At 31.0% G+C, this 26,891-nt stretch overlaps 3 protein-coding genes across 10 annotated transcripts; 2 read left to right on the top strand and 1 right to left on the bottom strand.

Moving 5' to 3' along the window:
• Nucleotides 1-676: 676 nt before the first annotated feature.
• On the top strand, nucleotides 677-6,557 carry LOC111281799 (protein LNK1-like). 5 transcript variants are annotated; one of them, XM_089761055.1, is made up of 10 exons: nucleotides 957-1,041; nucleotides 1,113-1,188; nucleotides 1,733-1,849; nucleotides 2,807-3,384; nucleotides 3,611-3,935; nucleotides 4,374-4,446; nucleotides 4,543-5,087; nucleotides 5,206-5,354; nucleotides 5,968-6,103; nucleotides 6,203-6,557. In XM_089761055.1, exons 3-10 carry the CDS (start codon nucleotides 1,826-1,828, stop codon nucleotides 6,311-6,313), a joined length of 1,941 nt encoding a protein of 646 aa, XP_089617181.1. In that variant the 5' UTR covers nucleotides 957-1,041; nucleotides 1,113-1,188; nucleotides 1,733-1,825; the 3' UTR covers nucleotides 6,314-6,557. The 5 variants fall into 5 exon arrangements, with proteins under 5 accessions (XP_089617180.1, XP_089617181.1, XP_022725217.2 ...); XM_089761054.1 differs by lacking the exon at nucleotides 957-1,041 and adding an exon at nucleotides 677-895 and having other exon boundaries at nucleotides 4,374-5,087; XM_022869482.2 differs by having other exon boundaries at nucleotides 4,374-5,087.
• Nucleotides 6,558-12,248: 5,691 nt separating this feature from the next.
• Nucleotides 12,249-14,385, bottom strand: LOC111282095 (uncharacterized). 2 transcript variants are annotated; one of them, XM_089761053.1, is made up of 4 exons: nucleotides 14,088-14,385; nucleotides 13,599-13,725; nucleotides 13,006-13,171; nucleotides 12,249-12,731 (listed from the first exon to the last, which is right to left on the bottom strand). In XM_089761053.1, exons 1-4 carry the CDS (start codon nucleotides 14,304-14,306, stop codon nucleotides 12,512-12,514), a joined length of 732 nt encoding a protein of 243 aa, XP_089617179.1. In that variant the 5' UTR covers nucleotides 14,307-14,385; the 3' UTR covers nucleotides 12,249-12,511. The 2 variants fall into 2 exon arrangements, with proteins under 2 accessions (XP_089617179.1, XP_022725778.2); XM_022870043.2 differs by having other exon boundaries at nucleotides 13,006-13,177; nucleotides 14,088-14,383.
• Nucleotides 14,386-16,655: 2,270 nt separating this feature from the next.
• On the top strand, nucleotides 16,656-23,400 carry LOC111283241 (uncharacterized). 3 transcript variants are annotated; one of them, XM_022871707.2, is made up of 14 exons: nucleotides 16,656-16,785; nucleotides 16,982-17,133; nucleotides 17,579-17,652; nucleotides 17,944-18,027; nucleotides 18,171-18,251; nucleotides 19,711-19,791; nucleotides 20,690-20,782; nucleotides 20,978-21,157; nucleotides 21,271-21,338; nucleotides 21,482-21,533; nucleotides 21,881-21,934; nucleotides 22,034-22,126; nucleotides 22,569-22,635; nucleotides 22,900-23,400. In XM_022871707.2, exons 2-14 carry the CDS (start codon nucleotides 16,992-16,994, stop codon nucleotides 22,989-22,991), a joined length of 1,161 nt encoding a protein of 386 aa, XP_022727442.2. In that variant the 5' UTR covers nucleotides 16,656-16,785; nucleotides 16,982-16,991; the 3' UTR covers nucleotides 22,992-23,400. The 3 variants fall into 3 exon arrangements, with proteins under 3 accessions (XP_022727442.2, XP_022727440.2, XP_089617178.1); XM_022871705.2 differs by lacking the exon at nucleotides 16,656-16,785 and having other exon boundaries at nucleotides 16,801-17,133; XM_089761052.1 differs by lacking the exon at nucleotides 16,656-16,785 and having other exon boundaries at nucleotides 16,814-17,133; nucleotides 19,711-19,795; nucleotides 20,694-20,782.
• The last annotated feature ends 3,491 nt before the right edge of the window (nucleotides 23,401-26,891 follow it).

Raw genomic sequence — 26,891 nt, 5'->3', positions numbered from 1 at the left:
ATGATGGATCTCAGTCTCAGATCCACTTGTTTAAAGTTCACAATTGTTCCACATGGTTACCTCTTTGGGGGGAACCTCATCAGCATTATTGAAGCCCTTTCATTCTCGTGCCATGAAAATGTTTTGATTGACAAGTTGTAGGAAACTTGATGGGTTTACAAATTCCCATTTGTGGCACTAGGCCTACTACAGTTTAAGAATTCTAGATTTTACTAGTTTAAGATGATATGCACTGTAAACTTTAGATTCAATATTATTTTAATTTTTCGTATATTTATATCATATAAAATATTAAAATTTATATATTTATATTATATTTTAGATAAAAATTAAGTATTATGTGTTAATATGAAAATATAAAATATATTTTTTTAATTTTATTAAATTTATATATAATTATTATTAAAATTTTAAATTATATTATTTTTATATTATATTTTAAATTATCAAATTTAATTTTATTTTTTCGTACTGCAAGCGCAACACCAGCGTCAGCAGTTTCTCCGCAAAATCTCGCGAATATTGAGCCCAGCAATCCCCGCCCACAATTAATTTAATTATTTTTATTCTTTTAAGCATTAAAAAACTGAAGGGTCGGCAGGCAAAAGTTGTTAAAATACTTGACGCCACAATAAAAAGTTTATAATTATCGAACCACCAACTTAACAAGCAACGCTATAACCACGTGAATGCCATAAAAGAAAATTCCTCGCCAAGTGGTAAGGAACGCGTGTCGACTTTCGGAAAGCCTACATGGACGTGGACCAATCACGTCATCGAAACTGATCGGATCTCATCGCCTTGCTCTCATCCACGAATTCTGATATCTACCCCTTCTTGCACTGCCGTTGTTTTGATCGCCTCGCCACGTGTCATCGTTGCCTTCACCTTCCTTGTACGTTTTCGCCTTTTAAAAATTAATAAATAAAATATTCTTTAAATTCAGAGGAAAAAACAAGACGAAAACACAAAAATAAAAAAAAGTTGAGTGCCCTCGTTGTTCTCTAGAGCCTCCCAGAAATTTCATCTTTTGAATTTAGGGTAAAAGAGTTCGTTCAGTTAACTGCTGAATAACTTTGTACTGTGGATTTCTTAGACTTCTTTTTTTGCAGAGTTTTGTCTTTATTGGAAAAAAAAATCTGTTTTTTTTGGGGTATTTGACTTTCAGGCGAAGTTTATCGGTTTGAGGTGAGACCTTGTTAGGAGATCGTTGCTGTTTCATTTTTTTGTTGAAACTTATTTTTTAGCTGATATGTTTAGATTTGTCTTGGTTGTTGATATATAATTTTGTTTGGTTGCTGAGAAAATGCAGGAAATGAAACGGAATTTTAGATTTTTTTTTTTTAATTTTAACATAAAAAAGAAACGAAACAACCTACTAAAAGTCAAGCTAAATCTGATATGAATTTGTGCTTACAATATTATTTTTTGATGTTAATATTTTTATTTATTTTTACTGAATTCTTCTGCCGTCTGGTGATGAGAAAAAATTGGTTAGGAAAATGGATTTACACCAGAAAATGATGAATTTAAATATTAGATATATTTACTGCTATAAAAGCTGCGGATGGAGTTTGGTGCTTTAATGCTGAAAAGTAAATTACTTTTTGTTTGATGTGTATTCATAGCTTTTAGATTTTTAAACTTGATTATCTTTCACAAATTTGAGTTGGTTTAATTTCTACTGAAAGATTTTTCTAATTTGTTGTAATTACTCTGCTTTCTGTGTCAGAACGCTTAACCAGACATAAATTGTCTGTCATAAACATGACAGCTGATCAAAACATTGAATTTGTGATTAGTGGTGGATAAGGATCTTGGAGTTATGTCTGACTTGTGCATGTACGAGGTAAGTTTCTAAATTTACCTATTAAGTTTATTCAGTTTACTTTCATTTTCTAGTAGTACAGTGCTGTAATGTCAATAAAGTTTGTGTGGGATGCAATAATTTCAGCTTATTGACACAACTTGAGATTTCGCGTTACTTTTAGTTGCTCACTAGATTTCACATGTCAATAGAACTTGTAAGTTGTATGGTATGGAATAAAGCCTCTTTTGTTATGATATTGGTGGAGGGATTTATTGAAAATATGAGGTTGTGATGGATTTGTTATGGAAAAAAGGAAACTTAAGTACTTTAGTTTGAAACTTTTTGGTTCCTGTATTTGTGGGTTTGCTGTTGCCTGTTAGACTTTGTTGATGAATTAGGTTTTAGGGTTCAATTTTGCTCATTGTCTTCTGAAGCAGACTAGGTTTAAGTCATAGTTAATGGTTGTTGAATTTTTCTCTTTTCATCAGAGATTGGACATTCTAATAAGTGTCAATGGATTTTACACCAAAAATCATTTTTATTATTTAGTTTAAGTTGTATTTCAAGGATTGAACCCAAGCTTGTTACCAGGAGACTAATATCATTACACCACATAACAATTCCCTTGTACTGATGTCTTCTTCTCGATGTGTTGTTTTATATAATATTTTATTCACTTCAAGGACTTGATATGCTAATGTTAGATTTGTTTGATAATGCCAAGTTTTGGTGCAAGAAAGCCATTATCTAGTGCAATGGTAAAAATCTTCGGGTTGAAATGGGCAAGAGCATGGGCTTAAGCATAAGATGACTGCTTTATCAGAATTTACTTTAATGTCTTTGGTTGCATTACTGTTTTAAGGAATGTGTTGTGCAAGCTAAGGGATGTAATTCGTACCATCCCTCTAAATTATCTTAAACTCCATCTTCTTTATTTTTATTTCCTTTTATGAAGAATGACTGATTGTGTCTAAACTTGTGTAATTGATGTTACAGCTTGAAGATAATGTTTGGGATGAATTTGGCACTAGTGATGATCATATAGTGCCTCGAACTGTTGATGAATATGGGGCTCAATTCAAAGTTCAAGGTGGTGTACGAAAAAAACCACGACATGAAGTGATCGGAGTTACTAGTAATGCTGATAATACAACTAAATATGGTATTTTGGGGGAGAAACAAAAAGACTTACCTACTTTGAGCAAGAACAGAATGTTAGAAAAGGGTCCGTGGTCTCCCAGTCCTGATAGCATGTTTCCCACTTCAGGTGATAATGACTCATTCAAAGAAGTAACAAGCATGGGTTCTGATTATCCAAGGATATCCAGCCATGGTTTCAAAACTGGCAATATAGATTCAGTTGGCAGTGAGTTCTGTGCTGATGATCCTGTCTTGGTTGACAAGTGTGCAATGGAGGACAGTAATATTTATCGTTTCCCACTAAATCACATATCTGAAGCTGATGATGATCTCAGCTTTTTTAATAATAACCATGAGGACAAAGAAAACAGCGATCTTCTATATTATGGCTGGGGAGACATTGGGAATTTTGAGGATGTTGACAGGATTTTCAGGTAGTTCTTGAAATCTCATTATTAATTATTTTTTATGTTATGCTTCACTATGTGAATCTGACATGTAGCTCCAGTAGGACCTCCCCATTTGAGTATAACTTAAGTATTTACATTCATACATCCATAACTACCCACAAATATGTACCTGCACCATATATGGGTGCATGTATGTAGGTTTACAAATTTCTACTAGTACTTGCTTAACCTTTCTTATTGTTTTTCACAGAAGTTGTGATTCAACATTTGGCTTGGTGAGTCTCATTAATGAAGATGATTTGTGGTGGTTTTCATCTTCACAAGTGACTGAAGGATCTCAAAATGCATCGAAGACTGATGCCAAACTGAATAGTGTACCAGGAGAGTGTGCAACTTCTAGGTCAGAGAGTGCAGGTCCTTCAACTATTGATTCCAACAAGAAAAGTGTATTTCTAAGTGACAAAATAAGTTCCCTTAATATGAGCAGTGATAATTCTGGTCGTGCTCACATGTTGTCTTTGCATGTATCCAATAAAGAATCTGAAAGTAAGGATGACCTGACACCCAATGAGCAGGTTAGAAGAATCTTTCTTATTTCTAAATGATCTCTCTCGCTTTCTCTCTTGATCTTCTTAATTTCACATTTTCTTTAGGAAAATATCTAGTTATCTAGTTTTTGGCACCTAGAACTTGTCAACCACCAAAAACCTTTTAGGCACTTTTTTCACTCTGAATATGGATTTCATGTTACAATAAATTTAGGTGAAAAGTAGAAATATAACTATTTTGGTACTTTGAAGGAAAACGCAGCCTGCTATCCACATGAATTACATTGTTTTTATAGCGCTTGTTCTTAATTGACTTAAAGGTTTGATCCAGAGTCAGATAACAAACAATATGATCCACTCTTAAGCTGGTTCAAAATGAAAGATTCTTTGCTACAAGTTTTCTTCAACGTGTTGTTGCCATGTGGAATCTTCATTATGTTATCTTATTGCATTGCCAAATTACAGATCACTCCACAAAAAAGGCACTCAAAGCAACTGAGAGCATCAGGGGAAAGAAAAGATCAACATCTGGAAAATGGTGGTTCTTTTAACCAATATGGTAACATCAAGCAGTTATGTACAGATGTGAAGCACCCCTTTACTGATTCATCCTGTCAACTCTTTTCCACATCAGGCCTTCAGCTGCAAAAGCAAAACATTGGACCTGATTCTGTGAGTTATGTAAAGACAGATATTCCTTATATGCATCTCAGCTACAGCAGTCATTCAGATCAAATTTCAATATGTCCAACTCTTTCTGGTGCCAAATCTGAAAATAATGGACATCCTTCTTCAAAAAATGAGTCATCTTATGCATCAAATCAGGTACAGTCTATAGAGAGCTCTTGTGCTCCTTCATTAGAAGCTCTTGCTATTATTTCGAATGAGAAGGGGGGAAAGCTATATCACCAACAAGAGACGCTAGCTCCACTTAATACAAATGTCAAGCACGCAAAAAAGGAAAGTCAGATGGCATTTTGTGATCCATTTATTGATCAAAAGCCGGTCCGCCTGTCTGAACAGGATGAAGATCATAGTGAAGTTGAAGGAGTTAGTGTAGGATACCCAGCAGAATTAGATTCTTCAAATGCACAGGAGAGCTGTTGTGTAAGTTCTGTTTTGGATGAAGTCTCACAAGAAGCAACTAGTTTTCGGCAGCTTCAGCATGTCATGGAAAAGGTATAATAGATGGAAAGATTTGTGATGTGCAAGTTGCATGTGTTTTTGTAATGTGCAGTTCTTTTGGGTAATCAGTAAACATAGTAATTGATCAAGTTAAAATTGCTTGAGTTTTCAGTTGGATATCAGGACAAAACTGTGCATACGGGATAGTCTATATCGATTGGCTAGGAGCACTGAACAAAGGCATAATGGCACAAACACAAAAGGTGGCATTAGAGATGATAAAGATGCAAGTGGTTCATTGGTGGCCGAAGAAACAAACAGGTATGTCTTTGCTACTTGAACATGAATTTCTTAGTACTTTTCATTGTCATTGTTACTCAATTTTGACCATTGAATACTGATACATAAGGTTGTTAATGGTGGTCTGGAATTCTGGACACTTGAAACTTATAGTGGGTAGAAATGTTTTCAGAGTGGTTCACCTTTTTTGGCTTCCGAGAGACTAGGGACAATCCAATTACCTTGTGCTAAGATTGCTATAATTATTAAACACAGGCACTCACTATTTGAACTTTGAACTATAGACCTCCAGGTTAAAAAGGCACTGGTAACGAATTGAAAAACCATGCACTTGGAAACTTAATGGTTTCGGTTAGGATTTAATAATAGTTTGCAATCTTGAACATATTGCTAGAAGTTCTCTACTTCATGTACATTCCTCCTTTCCGCTGCAAATTTTGTGTAGAAAGAAACTTATAGAGGCAAAGTTGGCAAGAATCTGTTCGGCTGTTCTAAAGTATTTAACTTTGCGTTCCATCTTGAGTGTTTGTGTGTGTATTTCTCTCTTTTTTTTTATTATTTTGTCTTCATTCTTAATTAATCCAATCTTCCAGTCAATTCTTTCTCTTGTTATTTTAAATATTGGTTTTTTCAGGTGCTCTGGTTTTATGGATGTGGAAACTGACACAAACCCTATAGATAGATCCATAGCACACTTACTATTTCATAGGCCTTCAGATCCATCTCTAAGGCCTATTACCGATAATGCATCTTTCAAGTCTAATGGCAGGGTATGCATTTCCATTACAGCTTGTTGTTTTTTATGTTGAACTTGAAGAAAGTTCATGTTTTGTAACCTTAAAGCCTTATTCTGTGGATTGGAATGACAGATTCGTGGCTCTATCACTAATCCACCTGTGATGTCCAAACAACACAGTTGCCGCGAAGAAACTAATGCCGGTTCAGATAAAAAAGTGCTGACAAAATGTGACAGCAGGTAACTGGGAATCTGTTAACATCAGTGCAACCCTTGTAAAATGTAATCTATTTTGTTGTATGTAAAGTGTTTGTCTTGAGGCCTTAACATAAGATGCAGGTTGGTTCTGTGTTTTAGACTTTGGTTTGTTAGATACACGATGTTTTTGGTCTGTGTTGTTATAAATCCTTGTAATGGTTTGTGGTAAGCTACTTGTTCGCTTATCTATCACTAGTACATAAAAAAATTTCTGTTTTCTTTTCTCAAAATATTCAGCCTTCTTGCCACAAATTTCCTGGAATTTCTCTTATATAACGATAATTAATTTTTTGATTTATGAATGTATATAATTTTTTTTTTTTTTTGGTTTTACGGATATATATATGGTTAGATTTTTTAATGTTTTGGGGGGTCGAGTTTGTCTCTTTAAAGATATACTCGGTTGATAGTCTGCAAAAAGAATGATTGAGCAGATAAAATGGTGTAGTAACTTTCTTTTACTACTTTATATTAGTTTACTCTACGTAAATCTGATACAGTAACATGAAATAAAAATAATAAAAAAAATTATGTTTTAAAAAAATGTATTTTGTATTTATTTGTATTAATGTGAATTTTGATACAATATAATTTATATTTTATATGTGTTTGACATATTTAAATACATATAAAATATAAAAAATATATTTAAATAAAATATATTATACGAATATATATTTAACATATGACATAATATAAAAAATATATTTAATTAAATTTTATCACACTTAAACATGTTTAAAACACTTAACATATTTTTATATTTATTTTAATGTAATATAAAATATAAAGATTATTTTAATTTTTAATCTTTTCATTATAATACTTAATTAGCTATTTAATATATCATATAAAAATTATTTTAAATATTTCATTTAATAATTATTATAAAATTATTTTTTATATTAATAATATAAATAAATAATAAATAATAATATTAGTATGATATATTATTATTTTATTTTTTAATCTTGAATAGTTCATCATTTTGAATTTAATACAAAAATTAATATAATTACATATACATTTATGATTGTTGATTGTAGTGTATATATTAACATTTATATATATATATATTAAATACATATTAAAAGGGTATCAAAATTTTTTTTATACTTTTTCATATGCAAGTATTTTTTTATATTAATAAAGAATATATTACATATATATAAATCTTAGTGTATTAAATATATATTGTTCTTTGTAATTTTTTAAAATAAGATTAAAAAAGTTTTTTTTAATAAAAAAAATTAGAAGGACAATATACATTTAATTATTAATAATAAGTAACCTTTAATATTATGATCACTAATCAAGCAATGCAAATCCAAATCACATAAATATATAATAGTAGATTATATTGATAATAAATACCCCTTTTGTCCCAAAATGTATCATGTATTCACTTTCTTGGAGTTTTAGGAAAATTTTTTTATTTTAATGTATTTAATATTAAATTATAATTTTTATAAAATTTAAAGTTCTATGATTTTTAATGTCAAAAAATAAAAAAATATGCATAAAAATATTTTTAAAATATAAAAAAGTAAGAGTTTTAAAAGTTAAAAAAAAAAAAAACATAACCTAATTTGGGACATCCCGGACAAAGAAAATGGGACACAAGTTGTAATATTTATAATGATAATAAACTATATGATCATTGTAATAACATAAATAATGATATGTGATTATTTTAAATTATAAAAATTAAAATAAGAGATTATACATTTAAAAGTAAAAATAACACATATTCTAAATAATATGTATAATGATAAAAATTATATATTTATTTTATATTATATTATACGATATTATTAACACGTAACTTAAAAATTATTACCGTAAATATAAATCATAATAACCTATTTATTTTAAATCACATGACAAGATATTATACATTTGAAATTAAACATATTATATTTCTTCTTAATAACTTTTATAATAATAATAAGAAATTATATAATTTATTTTAAACCATATGTATATGAGTATACTTATGATAATTGAAATATATAATTTATTTTAATCATATTATATTGTATAAAAAATTATTATAAGTAACATAATATATTAATTTGATATTTTTCAATAATTTTAATGAGGATTTCTTACAAATAAATCATGTTAATTAAGTAATTATTGAAAATATATAATAATATTTACATATTAAAAAAGAAGTAATTCTAGTATAAATATATTAATATTATGTATAGGAAAAAACAAAAAAGTATAAAATATAAAAAAATATAGCTTTTGGAATAAACTTTTTATCATATATATACATATGATTATAATATATTCATATTCTTAATTTTGTTTATTTATTTTTAACTAAAAGTTACTAAAATTTCTTACCTAACCCTAAAATTTTTTTCCCCTTTCACTCTTTCATTTCAGTCGCAGCCCGCAGCAAGAAAGTAACCTTCCTACCCTTTTCCTTAGTCTTTACCCAAAACTCACTTTCTTAACCATCGGTCACTCGTCCGCTCTTGCCTCATTCCTTTCTCTCACCGCCTCTGATATTTTTCATTTCTCAATTATAGTCCAGAAAGCAGTCAATAGTATTAAAATAATAAAACAGAAGTATTGATGAGAAATTAAGAATTATGATACCAAATATAGGAAAGGTAATATCAAACGTAATATGAATAATTGTTTTAGCAGAGACACGCGTTGCATAGGTCAAATGAAATTTTTTAAAGATCATGGGTTTGTGATAGTGAGATATATCAAATTTGATTTTGAAAATTTTCATAAAAAATTAGTAGCTATAATGATTATGCATAATTTGTCTTTGTCTTTTGTAGAGTATAGTGGTATTAGGGATTTATTTTTTTATTTGCATGATGATGTGATTTTAAATCTAAAAAAATTACGAAATCTAATATTTTTAAAATGGTAAAAGAGAAAGAAGTTGAAATAACTGTTGAAGGAAATACCTAGGAAGATTTGTTTGACATATGATTTATAGATTTTTATTAATATTGTGGGTATTTATATGCTATTGCTCATTTTATTGACTAAGATTGGAAATACAAAAAAAAAAAAAAAATCTTAAAATTTTCATTTATACCCCTTTTACACAATAGTGTTGCATTGAGTGAAAAAGTGTATTTATTGCTAGTTGAATGGAAAATAGAAAATCAATTATTCTATGTGCATTATATAATGCTTATACTAATGATATTTTTTATTGATTTTTTGAAATTACAATTAAATGTATGAAAAACACTTGTAGGAAATGATCAATTTTTTCATATGAAGTGTTGTGCTCGTATTTTGAATTTGATAGTCCAAGATGGCTTGAAAGAGGTTGATGAATCTGTAAAAAAATGAAGAAAAATATTAAGTATGTGAAAGGGTCTCAAGTTAGAAAACAAAAATTTTTAGAATATGTGAACCTACTTAGTTTAAATAAAAATAGAGGATTGAGACAAGATATTCTAATTAGTTGGAACTCCACATATCTCATGTTTCAAAATGCCCTTTATTTTTGCATGGTTTTCTCTCACTTGAAAATTAGTTATTCAAATTATAAAAATTATCCATCTAAATCGGAATGGGATAACATTGAGAAATTGAACCAGTTCTTAATTGTTTTCATTGACGTTCCTTGCGTGTTTTTTAGAATAAAGTAACCTATTGCCAACTTATTCTTCCCTTCAGTTTTTCAAACACACTTGATCTTGAATGAACACATGAATGAAAATGATGTATAGTTAAAAAAGATGGATATAATGATGTTTGATAAGTTTGAGAAGTATTGAGTTTAAATTTAGCTTGATTTTAGCAATAGTTATGATATTGGATCCTCGTTACAAGTTATAATTTGTGTATTTGAGTTAAAAGAAGCTTTATGAAAATAATTCAATAGAGTTCAAAATAATTTGTTTTCCTTTTATGATGAATATGCTGGTGTTGTCAATGTTGTCAATTCTTCTATTTGTAGTTCATTCTCAATTGTTTTTAATATTTTTAACGACCAAACTATTGATGAGAAATCTAGCATAGCTACAAGTTCACGTAAAAAGGATGTTTGGAAGATAATTCGTTTATTTTAAAGTTTCATTTTTTCTTACCTTTTAATTTTTTGTAATGTTTTATTATAAATTCTATTTTTTTATTATGATACATTTGAATTTTTTAATTAGAAGTTTGACACTTTTGACATTGAGAATGGTGTTACTATAGAAAAGTTCAATTAAAGTTGTATTTGGAAGAACAAAGGAATGATAGGACATAAGAGTTATATATTTTGCAATTTTGGAAGCAAAACCTATTTTGGTATACTGAGCTTGCAGCCATTGCACTAGGGATGGCAGCCCCACCTGTGCTTAACAGGTTTCGACCTGACCCAACATCTTAAGGTTAATTTTTTTTTTTGAAAATCGGGTTGGCTCGGGTTTGATAACATTAAAAAAATTTTAGGGTCGAGTTGGGGTCAAGGTCGGGTTTAGGCAAACTCATCATAACCTAATTCGATATATATAAAAAATTATTATTTATTATTTATTTAATTATATATGTTTATATATATTTAATTTTATATTTATATTAAAAATAATATTTTATATTTAAAAAATATTTTATTAATTTCGGGTTATATACGATTTTATATAATATCGGATCGGATCGAGTTCAAGTATTATATATATAAAGTCAAGTCAGGTTTGAAAAACCCGTCCCGACTCAACCCGTTGCCATCCCTACATGGCACGACATATCTTGAACATTCCTATTTCCATAGTAGCATCTAGATCTGTTTTTAGTGTTGATGGTAAGGTTCTCGACCAATATTATAACTTACTTAAGCTAGAAATTGTGGAAGGCATTGTTTGTTGCAAGAATTAGTTATTTGGAGAACTTGCTTATGAGAGCTTAAATGAGATGATAAATGGTATCATCAACTTGGATCTTAGCAAATAAAGTTTTTCTTCGGTAAAGTTCTCTACTTCATTTCAAGTTAATTAATCTTGTTGAGTTGTATTGACTCATATTGAATTGTTTTTTGAATATACTGACCTGGTAGATTGGTATGCCTTATTTGTTGAATTGGGCATGATGTTTGATAATATGTTGATATACTGGACATTGGCTTTGATATTTGTGAATTATTTTTCTATTTTATATATATATATATATATTATGGAGTATGGAATAAATTAAAGACTTATTTTTTTTATATAAGGGACTGTTTAATGTCTTGAGCGGAACATAACTTATGAAGGTTAGAGACTTGCACTTGATGTAATGTAATTTACACTATGTAAATATATAATAAGGCATAAGCTACTAACTATTGTTTAATATTTAGTGTTTAGTGTCTTCAGGAATTTAATACCTAGTCTTAGCTTATGCTTAAGTGTAACTTGTAAGTTATAAATGATGAATAATTCATAGTTGTTAATTATTTTAACCGTGTTTTCGTATATATTAATGTTTGTCAAGTCTATTCATGTATATTAGTGTGAATCGTGTTTATTTTTATCATCTTTAAATAGATTAATTGTACACGTATTAGTTATATCGTATTAAGTAATACGCATATAATAAATATATCGTATTCTTATTTAAAATTTAAATATGTTTTATAATTTATATTGTGTTTACATTTTAATAATTCATATTATTATATGTCTCAAACATCACATTAGACATGATATGAAAACACGAATTATCAAATCTGAATTTGCGCAAAAAGTTCTGCCAAACGTTACCCACCTCACAAGGCAACAATATTGCATCTCCTCCAAGTTCCAACATGGTGATTGAAGGTTCAGACAACTAAACTTCAGTGTAAAATTTTCCTCGGTACAAACAGCCTGTAACTCTCTAGTATTTGATTGCTTATTCCAGAGAATCTTTTAGGTCTTTGACTAGTTGCGGTTTAGTTACATATAGCCTTTCTTTCAAGTATCGAATACAAGAGACAACCCAAATACTCATTTACTTCTCAATTCTCATGCACAAAGTTCCTCAACTTCTAAAATAAGTAAACAGAGAACATACATTAAACAGAAACAAGTCAGCTATAGTACATCACATTCTGGAACAACGCTCAAATACCCACCATGTAATTCATCAAATGATTTCGAGGTTCCCTAACTAAACAACTGATAGTGCATGAACCATATCAAACTCTAAAACACTAACATTTTCCAAGGTGCAATACTGGAATATTCAACTAGTCAAACTGCTGCCTGAGCTGCATCTCTGTTTCACTTTTCCAGGTTGCATGCGATGACTGGCCCTTCATTCTCTTACTCTTCTCTTTATCTTTGATAGTAGACCCCTTCTTCTTGGGGTCTTTGTCAGTGTCTGCAAGAGGACGATCACGACACACTGGACAGACCATGCCTCTAGCACTAGAGTAAGTCTTTGGTATTCCACATTGCAGGCACATCCTATAAACATAAAATATTTAGGCTAAGATGAAATTCCAACAAAACTTTATATGGTGCATGCATAGACACTTTAAAAAGGCCACCGTGCATGCAGTGCATTACATATTAGACCCAGAAGCCGATTATAACCACCTAAATAAACTCCTGTACAGTGACTTTTCTAACTTCCAATATAACCTTAGCAATAGCAGGTGTAATGAATAGCAAGGGGCACCAGAAAGAAAGAATGGAAAAGGACTGGTCTGAATTCATGCTGAAAACAATCAAGATGTACCTCAAAAGCTCTGCAGCATCTTCTGCATTAGGATTTGTTGCAGATGCCACCCGCTTCGTTCCATCCTGCGTGGTGCTTGGAACTGCTGATGTCGGAGGCTTGCTACCCTCAATATCACTTCTCACTCGCTCATGGATTCCAACAAGCTGAGCTTTGGCCTCTACCACTACACCTTTAAACAATCAAGAAACCGTGTTATTCATACAATGGAAATAGCAGTGAGTATAGAGACAGGTTGATAAAAGTATGGTTTTATACTTTCAATTTCTCCAAGAAGTATCACTTAAAAAGTTACAAATACTAAATGTAACATGTATACTACAGGCTATTGAACAGAATTGAGCATTTCAAAAACCAACAAATTAATCCATTGACATCATTCCACACTGAAACTGCCAAAATGTAACATCTATTTTAATGAAACATTTCAATTGAAGCATAATCCAGAAGCCTGCCACAGGCACCAAAGGAAAGAGATCTAATAGGAAAGTTTGCTCTTCTACCATTGAAGTTCTACCTTCTTTCTGCAAACTAAGCAATACAAAAAGAGAAATTTGTAATGGAACTTGAAAAAGAAAAAATATGAAAAATACCAGAAGGCATATCCTTCTTATCTTTGAAATCCCTCCGGCCACCGCGCCTTCCTTGCCGATGGTCCAAGTCAGTTGCTGAAGTCTGTTCCTCAACGGCATGGTTTAGAAACTCCGGTGGTCCTGAAATCTCCAGAAACCAACAAGAGAACAGATACCCTTAAAAAAGTTAGAAAAAACCCAAACCATCATCATCAATTTCACCTCACTTAAGTAACATAAAAAATCTAAAACAAAAAAGAAAAAGGAAAAAGAAAGGCCTTTTAATCCAATTTCAGTTGGTGAGAAAGAAAAGGAACACGAACAAAGGAAATACTTGTACTAACAAAGTTTCTAATTTTATTTCTTATAAATCTCAAACTTAGTTTTCTTCGAATTTAAAAAAATTTCTACACATTATTAGCAAAAGGTTTATTTTTTCTTGCCAGGCAAATAAAAAAAAAAGAGGGCAAAAATTATAAAAGAGAGAAATTTAGGGCGAAAAAGTTATACCTGGGAAAAGGCGTCGAATGCGGAAGGAAGGGCGGATTTACGGGAGGGATCGGGGAAATCGAAGACGGAGGAGTCGTATCTTTTGGGAGCTGCGGAATGGTTTATAACACCGATGTCGCCGTCTTCGTCGTCGGAAGAGTCGCGGTTATCAATCTGCTGACACTCCGCTGCTTCTTCATCTTCCGCAGAAGAATAGCCTTGCAGGAGTGACAAGCTCATTGCACCTCTTTCACGTTTAACCTCTTTCTTCTCTCTCTTCAATAGGGGACGGATTTCGTTTCACCAGCGATTATTCCGCCCTCTTGTTATATTTATATTACTATTTTTTTTTTGGCGAAATATGATTTGATTGGTATTTTTAATTTTTAAAATTACGATACAATAAATTTTATATTTTATATTTATTTAATATGAATCAAAGATAATAAAAATACATAAAATTTTCAAGTGTAAAATCAATTACAAATTATTTGAGATTTATTTTAAAAAAAACCAAACTTAATTCTATCATCCATTACTCAATTAATTAGCAAGTCTAATTAAAGTTTAATAAGAAGATGAAAAATTTTAATCAATTTAACAAAAACAAAAGCCAGTTGACAAATGGAAAATAGGGTTAATATCTAAGGTAAAATCGGCAACAATGCCAACCGGAAACGCTGGTTGCTATTCTAGAAAGAAACCAGAGGAATCAATACGTTATATCTTTTGCATCACATTTCTGAAATGTTTCCTGTTCTCCCAATTCAGGTAGGTCTCCTGGAGAAAGTTGCTTCAAATTAAGACACATTGCCAAGCCTATTCTTGAACAACAGCAAGGTAGTTTCAGGACTCAATTAACTCGGCAAATGGCAAGCCATCAGAGTTATGCATTAGAAAGTAGCTTGGCATAGACCGTAGACCGATCCGGTTCCAGCATCATTTGCCAACACACATGCTATTGTAGCCTGGATGTCTATCCTAAACAGGTTAACTGCAAAGGACAGATTAAAAGAATGCATAATGATATTGTGCCAGGAAGAGGTTGAAACTAGAGATCATCTCTTTTTCACCTGCAAATTCTAAGGAAATCCGGCAGAGGACGTTGAACATATCAGGTGTTCAGAGACAGGTGGGTGATGATTGGGCACTCTGAATTTCACCGTCCAGGACTAAGCTTTAGGGGGATAGCTCTCTTCACTCTCATCACCAGGCTTGATCGAAATGCTTTATCCATCCTGTATGTTAGGAAAGAAGTTGGTTGTGCACTTCAACGTTGCATTGATTTGCTAGAGAATTAAATCCCCGTAAAATATAGGTTATAACTTCACTTCAGGTATAGATAAATCTGACTTTTTTTTAAAACATACTTTCAGGTGTAAATAATTCTGATTTTTTTTTTAAAACACACTCATAATTCTCACGAATGAAAATGATTCAGTCAAAATTTCACTCATGGTACTTTAAATAAAAAATCTTTTATTTTAATTCAATTATGTATAATTATGTATGATGATACTCTTCATATATTTTTCAAAAGACTTCAAAATTAATGTTAACATCTTACTAATTCACCATTAACTTTAAGTCTACTTTTATATCAAGTTCTGACTACTTTATATCTATATTGAGTCATGTTCACTTTATACGATTGATGAATTATCTTTAATTTTTTAAAATAATTTTAACTTTATATCAAATTACTTATAAGATCATGATTTTAATTATGATTTTATCTTATTAGATTATTATATTTTTACTTATTCTTTATATAAATAGTGTACTCTTTCTCCAAGAAAGCATTATAAAAAATCTTTTACAAATTTTTTGTAAGAAATCCTCTTTTATAAAAATATGTTTGATTAAATTTTTTTTTATTTTAATAATTCCGTTTTTCTTTTTTTATAGTTAAAGTTTCAGTTTCATGAATTCTTCTATTTATTTCATGATTTACAGTGATGTAAGTTGAGTATATTTTACAATTGTCATAATATCGTGAATCATCTGCATTAGAAATTTTTGTAAAATTATCAAATAAATCATTTATTCACTTTCTCAATAAAAAAAATTACTGTATCAAAATCATATTGAAATAAATTATTGTATTAAAAAATATATTTTCATAAAAATCATGTCATCAATGATGTTAAATCAAGAAGATACCAAAGTTTTAAACACTAAAATAAGTTAATTATGTATTTGATCTATAAATTATTTATATTTAATATTATTTTAATAAAATAATTAATTCATACATTATTAAAATAATATCATATAATATTATCACGACTTTACTATTCAAAAAGCCCAAAATTAAAACCGTAAATTACCATTGACACTGCTATACTTCACTACTATACTTCACTACTATACTTCTGTACCTATTATTAGTGGTGCTATTCAGTTACCACTAATAATAACAATAATTTAAAAGTAATATTTTACCTCTTTTTAGGAATTTATTAAAGTCCAGAAACGGGAAAAAATTCCATTAAGAGGAAAGAAAGTATAAAGAAAAAAAAAATCACATGTGAATTTGGTGTTGCATGTTTTGACGTTTTAAGACACCAAGTTTGACTTTGACCCACCGATGCTTTGAACAGATATGATGTCTATTTATGTAAATTGACAGAGACCAGGCCTGAGGTAGTCCTTTACCTGGGGTCATCGCCTCATTCTCCGGCCGTTACTCCTCTCTCTGTCACCTTCTTCTCTCCTCGTAAGCGCCGTATTCAAAAAATCTACCTTTTTTTTTTATACTGCGTCCATTTATCTCTACATATTTATTTATTTCTAATAAAAAAAGAAAAAATAATTCAAAGAAGTTTTGCTTTTTCTTTTTTTAAGAGGGTTCCAAGCAAAACTTGGTGCCTTTTTTCTTTTCGTTTCTGCTCATTTTTCCAACGCCGGTGAAGGGTGGTGGCCATGGAGAACATATATAGCAAGCTACGAAATTTGGATGCATACCCAAAAGTCAATGAAGATTTCTACAGCCGTACACTCTCCGGTGGCATTATCACCCTCGTTTCCTCTCTTGCCATACTCCTTCTCTTCTTCTCCGAATTCAGTAAGTCCTCTCTCACACCCCTCTTATTTTGTTTATTCTGCGGATTTTTTTCATATAGATTAATTTTAGAAAATTGGTTTTTTTTTTTTTTTTTTAAATTATACCCAATATTTAATCCGGTTGAAAGGTAAGATCTTTGAGGAAGTGGTCGAGTATTGGGCGATCACGCCCTTCTAAATTGATATAAATTGTTGTACTATTGTAGAAACAAATGCCTTTAAAACTTCATTGTTTTTTGCTTCTAATTTGGTCTCCACTTTCAAGAGAACCAAAAGTGGAGGAAAGGTGTTAATGCTCTAAGCAGCTGACTGGAAGTTAAGCAACATAGCCTATAATGAAATCAGTACTCTATGTTTTTCATCATAAGAATGATTTTTCTAGTTGGAACCTGGTGATTTTTAATTCTTCAATCATGGTTATTGTTATTATGTGGACTTTTTCATAGGATTATACCTGCATACCGTCACTGAGACGAAGCTATTGGTGGATACTTCAAGAGGAGAAACCCTACGCATAAATGTAATCATCTCTCTTTCCACTTATTGTTAAAGGAGTTACCTAGACTCATATTCCAAATTCATTGACCTGTAAAAATTAGTGTTATGCAGTGTTTTAAGGTTGTGTTCTGTTTTTGTAATATTTTTGAAGTAACTTTATGCTTGTTCTTCTACTGATGGGCGGTACTCAAAGGAATTGTTAGAGCCTTTTATGTTAAAAATATAATCCTTTTTGGTTGTTGTTTTATCCTATTTGTAAAACAATCATTCATGCTTTATTTTGTTGACACCGCATATTTGTTTGGACGTGCAGTTTGATGTCACTTTTCCTGCTATTCCATGTTCGCTACTCAGTGTTGATGCTATGGATATCAGTGGAGAGCAACATCTTGACATAGTATGTGCAGTACAGCAGATGCTCAGATGAATACTGCTCACTGTTTTTACTGTTCATTTTGATGTATTTTATTACTTCCAATTAGCTTTTCACAAATTCTTTGTCTGCTTGCATTTGTAACCTCACAATTTTTTTGAGTGCAGAAACATGATATAATTAAGAAAAGAATCAATTCCCATGGTGATGTGATGGAATCCAGGCAGGATGGTCTTGGAGCACCAAAGGTAGTTAAAAGATAATTCTCTAGCCCATCTTATGCATGTCCATTTGTTGCATGTCTTGGTTTTGAAAGATGGTTTCCCTTTTGTAAACTATTTTTAATGAGGCCTACACAAACTATGCATTTAATAAATGACATGAAAATTAGAAGGACATATTACAAGGTTGAGATTATGCTGGATAAGAACAATTGAAAGATATAAATTATTGAGGAAGTCAAGATAGTAGGGTCGATTTTGAATCATCCTTTCTGCAATTGGGAATGATGCTGAGAAGGTTATGGAAAAATTTGCCAGAATAAGGAAGAAACTACCCCTGATTCTTAGCCTGTCATTAATAAGGATAAGAAAGATCTAAGGATGGAGGTGAAGGAAAGATGTTATGCTTCCGAATGTAATTATAGGTAGTCCATTTCATGCAAATGGTATGAAATTCTTCTGCAGGCCAAACATACTTGGCTTTTGCTGAACATATTGCACCTATAGGCTATATAGCCTGTAAGGAAAGTCGGAGATTACAAGGAATTCTACAATTGATAGTTTTACATGTTGACTCTTTCTGGGTTAACTAAGAATTAGCAACCTTTACATTCTCTTTTTTTTGGAGGGTGACCTTTTCATTTTCGATACTTTATGATATTTTTTTCTCCACATCCTTTTAATTTCCTTTTCAACTAATTTCATATTTCATCCTCATGAAAGTATGATTTGTGTTGATTAGCACGAGCATCACTTAGTCCTCAGTGCCATTCAACTTGATTAGAGATATAAGATGCAAAAGGGGAAAAGAATCCACTACTGTCCCTATTTTAGTTGGATTATATTTCTACTTCTGATGAGAGAGGATTTGTTAATGGGATCATCGATACTCATTGTTTAATAAGTTTTTACAATCTATTGCATCTCTTGTGGAGGGCAGTTTTAGTGAGGATCAACCAACAGAAGTTTCCAAGGTGAGTGTAAAATTTAAAACTAATGGTTCATAGTTTCTGATTGAGAACATGGTGTTTGGAACTTTTTGTTTTCTTGAAGGTTCCTGAAAGTTTGAAGGTTAAAGGTAAAAGTTGATGAAAAGTAAAAGTCTACACTGCCAGAAAGAAAGATGAGGTTCGAGACTGATTCTGTGGGTTAATCAGTTTAACCAATCAGGGAAGACACCTGAGCTTCTAGGCTCCATAAACCATATTTGAGTATTTAATTGGTAATGAGTGGAGTTACAATTTTTGATGGCTGTACTTTTGTATCAAGGACCCTGGTACAGTTGTCTGATTGCAGTAGTCTCTGATTATTGAATTGTTGCAACCTTTTTCCCTAAGTCCTTGACATATTGGCATTTGGATGGATGGTATCACTGCTTTGTTAAATAGTCTTCATCATGTTTCTTTTTAACTGCTTACTTGTTTATTTTGATACCTCTATTTAGTTTGTTTCTGGCTTAATTTTCTTTCTTTTTTTTTTCGCCTAGATTGAGAAACCTCTGCAAAGACATGGTGGCAGGCTTGAACACAATGAGACATATTGTGGTTCGTGTTTTGGTGCAGAACAGGCATGTTTGATATCTGGAACCCCTTATGTTACTATGTTATTAATTTAATTTTTGAAGCATGTTGAATAACATCTTTTAGGTGATAACAAGGATATGAAAGTGGTTGACTAGTAATGGCTGCGAAAATTTTCCTGAAACATTTGAGAAACAATTTATTGCTCTGAAAACCAGGAAATTTGCTTGTGTGATCAGGCTTGGTTTAGTTTGTTGTAATTAATGTCTAGTTTATCCCTCTAATTTTTTATCAGCTAAAAAAATGCATCTTTCATGCTATTGTATGCAAATAAAAAATCTTGGAAAAACTACAACATTTGATGTCAAATACAACTTTAACTCTTTCTGAGAACAAACTAGTGTTTTGTTAAGAAACTAGGTGAATGCAACAAACCATAGTAAGTAAAGTGTACTCTGGATATGGGGCTTCTTTTTCACCTTTTGGGAGCTTAATGCCTGCTGAGCTTAATGCCAAATTTTCTGGGTTAATTCAATTCTGAGGTTCTCGGATCTTGTTTTGCAATTGTTAGTTTGCTAGCATTGCAATTTAAAATGTTGACAGTAGAGAGTGGTAAAATCCTCTTAAAGAAATTTTTAATTGCAATTAAAATCTCTCCAAGAGATTTCCTGTGCCTTAAGAAAGCATTATACTTGAAGCTCATATTAGTGCTCTCTGCAAAATTGATAAAGAAATAAATGAGTTACATGAACTGAGCGGTTTGAAAATTTTACCATTGGCTTGTTGTGGAATCAACCGCTGAAGTTAGTATGATTAAATGATGTCAAGGATGGTATTCAAACATAATTGGAATGCTTATCCTATATATAACATTTTAGCTAATTATTTGATTGTTTTTGTGTGCCACTTATGAAAGGTTTTCCCTTTTCCCTCTCTATGGTGCAGTCAGATGATGACTGTTGTAACTCATGTGAAGAGGTTCAAGAGGCATATCGGCGAAAAGGGTGGGCAATGACTAATGTGGACTTGATTGACCAGGTTTCTTTGCAAGTTCATTTCCCAATATTTTCTTGTTGCTGCTGGATATTTATATGCTGCGTGTGCTAAGATTTAATGGGATCTTTATATTCTGCAGAATTTTCATCCCTTGCTCCCTAGCTTGGGAAAACAAATCCTACTTTCTGGCTTTATATTATCTCTGCTCTTTTTCACATTTTTTTTCTGGTTTTCTAGTGCAAAAGAGAAGGCTTTTTCCAAAAGATAAAAAATGAGGATGGTGAAGGATGCAATATTCATGGATCTCTTGAAGTTAATAGAGTTGCTGGAAATTTTCATTTTGCACCAGGGAAAAGCTTTCATCATACAAATTTTTTTCTTGATGACTTGCTAGCTTTCCAGAAGGACAGTTATAATGTGAGGCTTATCTTTGTATTTAACTTCTTTTTGTGTTCGTATATAATTGTGCTTTACTTGTGACATGAATTTCAAATGGTAATGTTGTTTTATATTTATGGTGTACAATACAGATAAGTCACAGAATTAATAGGTTAGCTTTTGGTGAATACTTCCCTGGTGTGGTAAATCCTCTTGATGGGTAATTTGTTCTTTCTTTTTATTCATGGAACTCACACACTTTAAAGACTGTTTATTCTTTCTGGCATGTTTCTTTTCTAACTGAAAGTGAAGCAGAATCCAAATACTGAAAATTTTAATGGTTGTTTCATATTTCTATTTCAGGGCACAGTGGATACATGAAACCTCAAATGGTATGTACCAGTATTTCATCAAGGTTGGTATTGTAAAGTATCTATCACTGCTCCTTGTTTTTAAGCTCTTTTAATTGACATATGAATGTTATCCTGTGATTTTAGCTTTCATTTTCATGCCCGTGGTGATGGGTTGGGGGAATTATTTTTGATGTGCATAATAATTGTGGGCTTCACCTAGGACATATTTCAACTGCTCTTGTTTTTTCTTTGAAAAAGAACAAAAAAGGTTTTGGAGGATGGATTATGTCTCTCTCTCTCTCTCTGTCTCTCTTTCTCTGAGCGCACAGCATACGGTCATGTGATTTATGTTGTGCATCAGTGCCTATGTATAGCATTGTGAACTGATATATCTTGTTTAATTTTTCAGGTGGTCCCCACAATATATACTAACATCAGAGGCCGCACTGTTCACTCAAATCAGGTACTGGTTGACAGTTGACACATTGAGAATAAGAATCACATTCTTTTATCATATTTGTTGGATCATGTTCTGAGATGTGCCAGCATTCCTTTTGCACAGTATTCCGTGACGCAGCATTTCAAGAACTTAGAGTTCATTCACCTTAATTCTCATCCTGGAGTTTTCTTCTTCTATGACTTTTCTCCAATCAAGGTCGGTTCCTTTTATGCACACCTTCCAATCTTTTATGTAGTTTCATGAGGATATATGTATCAGTAGAATCCTTCCATTATTCCCCATTTTGCTTATCATTTGTCTTCCTGTTGGATGTTTGCTTTGTTATAAGTTGTTTTTATTTCTTCATCGTTGCTAATGAGTTTTCTTATATTTGAATTGTTATTTATGAAAAGATAGAAACATAGCTTATTCTGAGGTGATTAGCGTTTGAACTTTGAAATTATCTTAGGAACTAAAATCTTCTTTTCTTTCTCCCCCCCTTCCTTTATCCCTTATCTCTTCACTTCAAAACAGAAAACTTGAAGTAAACATGATAGTCTGCATATATTAGATATTAAACGAATAACATTGCTATGTAGCCGAAATAAAAAATAATAAAAAAAGGATATAACATTGCCTTTCATTTTGCCCTGTGCAGGTCACCTTTGAGGAGGAACATGTTTCATTTCTGCATTTTATCACCAATATATGTGCAGTGATTGGAGGTACTATCTTTACTAACTCCAATCTCCCTCGATCATTTCCTGTTTAATTGAATACTCCAAACCCTTCTACTATAAGTTGTCTCTGTAGCCAAAAAAATATAGCATGTCTTGTAAATAAACCTAGTCCTAGTAATTCTCTCCCTGGTTTGGACTGGGATAAACTAAGAGTTGGTTTTTTTTTTTTTAATTTCCTAATGCATTGGCTAGCCTTATCAGTTGGTATGTTAGTTTCAAGTGACAAAGATCTGTGTTATTGTTATCTAGGTATCTTCACAGTTGCGGGGATAATTGACTCATTCGTATATTATGGTCAAAGAAAGATCAAGAAGAAGATGGAAATTGGCAAATTCAGATGATATTTCTGCATAGTATTCCAGGATGCTGCCTTGGCTTCCAGCACCACAATATTTGGACGGTTGGAATGATAAATTGATCATGCTTTTCACAGGGATCCATGCTGCTTTATGCCAAAAGACTGTCACAAATTGGTCGCCCAATCATTTCCCAAATTGTCTGTTTTTCCTGAGTTCTTCCCTACTTTTACTTTCACTGAGAAACAGAATGAAAAATGGAAATCCTTGTCTAGTTTAGATAATTGTAATTTAATGAGCGTTGATTTTTAGTTCAAAGTTTGATCAACTCTTTTGTCATTCTGCAGAATCACGGGTTAAAACTGTAGGTGAGAAGAATCTATGTACTTGTAATTTGTAATTGGTTTTGGTCTTTTGATTCTTATTAATGGGAAGTGCTTATGGATGTCATCAAGTTGGGGTAGTCCAGGTTTTTTTTTGTCTCTAGTTTGATCTGATCTTTTAAAAGTTACGTTTCATTTCATTTTGATCCGATTTGATATTAAAATATTATTTTTATATTCAACTCATATATTTATAAATCATAATAGATTTGATTTAATTTGATATTAATTTAATAATTTAAATTTAATATAATATTTATAAAATATTATTTGTGGATATAAATTATATTTTAATTATACATAAATATAATATTTTTATTAAATTAATATTTTAAATTAAATTATTAAATAGTAATTTTTTAATATAATATATAATTAAATATAGAATAAAAAATATGTTTTTTATATATACTTAATTTAATATATAATTAAATAAACAATAAAAAATACATTTTTTATATATTCTCAAATCAAGTCAAGCAGTCAAGCAATGCTCAGTTTAAAATAAAATTAACATGCCTTCAACTTGAAGGTCAATTTAATTTAAAATAAAATTCAATTGTCACAAATTATATTGAATAAATCCAAATTCAATAAATATAAGATATTTTGTCGATATTAGTATTTTTAAAATCTTAGCATACTTGTTTGAATGTTTTTACCATGGTTTGATTTAGATTTGATTTGATTTTTTAAAATATTATATAAGATTATAAATTTTTAAAATTTGATTTTAATTCGAATTAAATTTTAATATAATTCGAATTGAAATGAATCGAATCTAATTTTATCAGTTCGATTTGATTTGATTTATTATGTTAGCTTAAATATTTGAAATAAACCAAGATGAGGGGTGAAGTGGTTATAATAAAATTTTTAAAATCAATATTTAATAAGCATAAATTCTACAAACTAATTTATTTAAACAAATAAACATAATAAATTAAAGTAAACAAGAGAAATAAATAGAGAATTAGACATCAAGATTTATAAAGGTTCGATCTTTTTTTTAGGCAACTACGTCTTCTCCCTTAGCCTTTTTTTTCAAGGAGTTTAATCTGCTATGTGTTGAAAGATACAACCTAGCTTCTCAAAACTTTACACAATCAATATCACAAGCTCTTAAGGGTTATCCTTCCCCTTAAACTCACAATCTCATAATACAAAGTTTCTAAAGTGTTTTACAAACTTAAAGAACCTCTCTAAGGTTGGGTGTTTGCTAACTTGAAGTACATAACAGTATTAACAAAGAAATTTAGAGAAAAACTGATATAAGTAGGATTTTCTGCACTTTTCTCTATTTAAATTGCTTTGAATGCTTGAACAAGATGGTTGTTGAACGGTAATAAATTCTCTTAGCTCTTCTTACTCTTGTTCTACAGTGAAAGGTTTCATTTATAGGTAGGAAGAAGTTGAGAGCCATTGCCTTGCATTTAATGCTTCAAACCTGTAAAAAAATTAAACAAAATATAGCCATTGGGGCTTTCTGGGCATTAGGGGATTGATCCCCTCCTTTAGGGGATCAATTGGGTTAGGTTTGAGGTAGCCCAAATACGTGCCTAAGAAGTTTTACTTGATCAATAAGGTAATGCACCTGATCGATCCATTCTTAGGTGATCGATCTCTTATGAAGAGGGATCGATCCCTTTTGTTCATTTTCAAACCAAGATTACATTCTGTCAAGAAAACAGATCGATCTTTTTTATGAAGGGATCGATCCCATGCTTAGGTGATCGATTCCTTATATAGGGGGATTGATCCATTTTTTGAAATTTTTCAACGAGATAACATTCTGTATAAAAAAGTGATCGATCCCTTTAAGGGATGAATCGATCGAGTAAGCTTGAAACCTCAACCAATCAATCCCTACAAGGAGGGGATTGATTGATTTTCGTCAAAACTTCACGAAATTTGGTTTTGAAAGAAAAATGATCGATCTTTTTACTAGGAGATTGATCGGGTAAGGGAGGGGATCGATCCCTTTTATCAAAATATACCTTAATCCATTTTATTTCGAGAAATTGTCTTGTTTTGAGTTCTTAAATAAATTTTGACAAGATAGAAGGCTGAAAAAATGTTCAATTTAAGATTATGAGAGATTGATTCAAGTTAGACAAAATTTTGTTTTGTCAAATCAAAACTTTTAATCAATTTAAGGCCAACAATTTTTCCTTTTTTTATATGACAAAACCAAGTGAAAATTTTGCTTAAAAATATTTTTTCATTTGAAAAACAAGCCCCCCTGAATTTATGAAAAACAAGCTCCTTCTGAATAACAATATAGCTCCCCCTGAATTTAGCATAAATTTTAAAGCAACTAAGAACAAAACCAATGTCAATATCATCAAGTAAAAATTTATTCATACCATCAAAAGCATCAGTATCGTCAAGATCATCAAAGAAAATTTTCATACCATTATCTCTCTCCTTTTTTGTCATAGCAAAAAGGATAAAGCTAATCAAAGTGAGATAACAATCAATTCAAGGCCACACTAACTCAATATGACAACTTAAGTTCATATCAATCTTAATGTTAAGCAATATACCAATCATCAAACAATATATCAATTTCACAGGCCATAATGTCACAAGCCATATCATAAAGAAGATGAAAGATAGATTTCATTAATAGAAACATCACATATAAAAGTTTGATAACAAACTACAATGCAAAGTGTTTTTAAAGATAAATTTACAACATAAAAAAATGTGAAAAAACATGAAGAATGGCACTAGAAAGGATCATTGAGGAGGAGGTGGAGAATGAAGAGATTGATGAGGTTGAGGAGAATGAGAGAAATGTCGCCCTATATGCTGTTGTATAGCCCACATTTGTTTAATGTCAGCTCTAATTTGGCGAACTTGAGAAACTAGCTCATTTTGAGTTTTTTTTTTATATTTTTCAATCGAGTGTTCATAATCCCAACCATCGAATGCTGATTGTTCATTTAAAGTATAAGCATTTTTAAGGCTCCTTAGGTATCAAATGGTGGGGTACAAAGTTCTTCTTGAGGTTTAGAATATTTGAAATTTCATGTTCTTCCCTTACTTTTTGTGCAACCCCAATATTAGTTTTGCTAACCCATAATCCTACTATATTTTAAATGTATCCTATACTATATAGGGTAGGAGCACTAAGAACACTAAATGGATCATTAAACACCATCTCTTTTATCAGTATTAACATCCAATTTTCTTAAAAGATTACTAATGGCAAACCCATAGACCAAGGTGTAGTCTCTATTTTGTACTACCTTTATCATATCATTGAAAATAAAATACACCAAATTGGATTTTTGTTGATGCTTGATCTTATACATCCATTAGTAATCTTGCTTCATTATGGTTGAGTATTGAAAGCCAAATGTGCCAACATATGAGTGATAATAAGATGTAACAACCTATCATGCATTGACAATCTAAAAGCTTGAGTATGAGCAACTTGTAAATTATTATTTCTAAATATATCTTGAGCTAGTTCCACCGTATCACACCTAGTATTGGTTTTTCTCTCATTATCTAGCACGAATGCTTCGGCTAACAACTGCTTAATAATTATAAT

The sequence above is a fragment of the Durio zibethinus genome, chromosome 5, assembly GCF_047325235.1.
Source record: "Durio zibethinus cultivar Kanyao isolate XHJ-2024 chromosome 5, ASM4732523v1, whole genome shotgun sequence".
NCBI lineage: Eukaryota > Viridiplantae > Streptophyta > Magnoliopsida > Malvales > Malvaceae > Durio > Durio zibethinus.
This window is presented reverse-complemented; position numbering and strand designations above follow the sequence as displayed.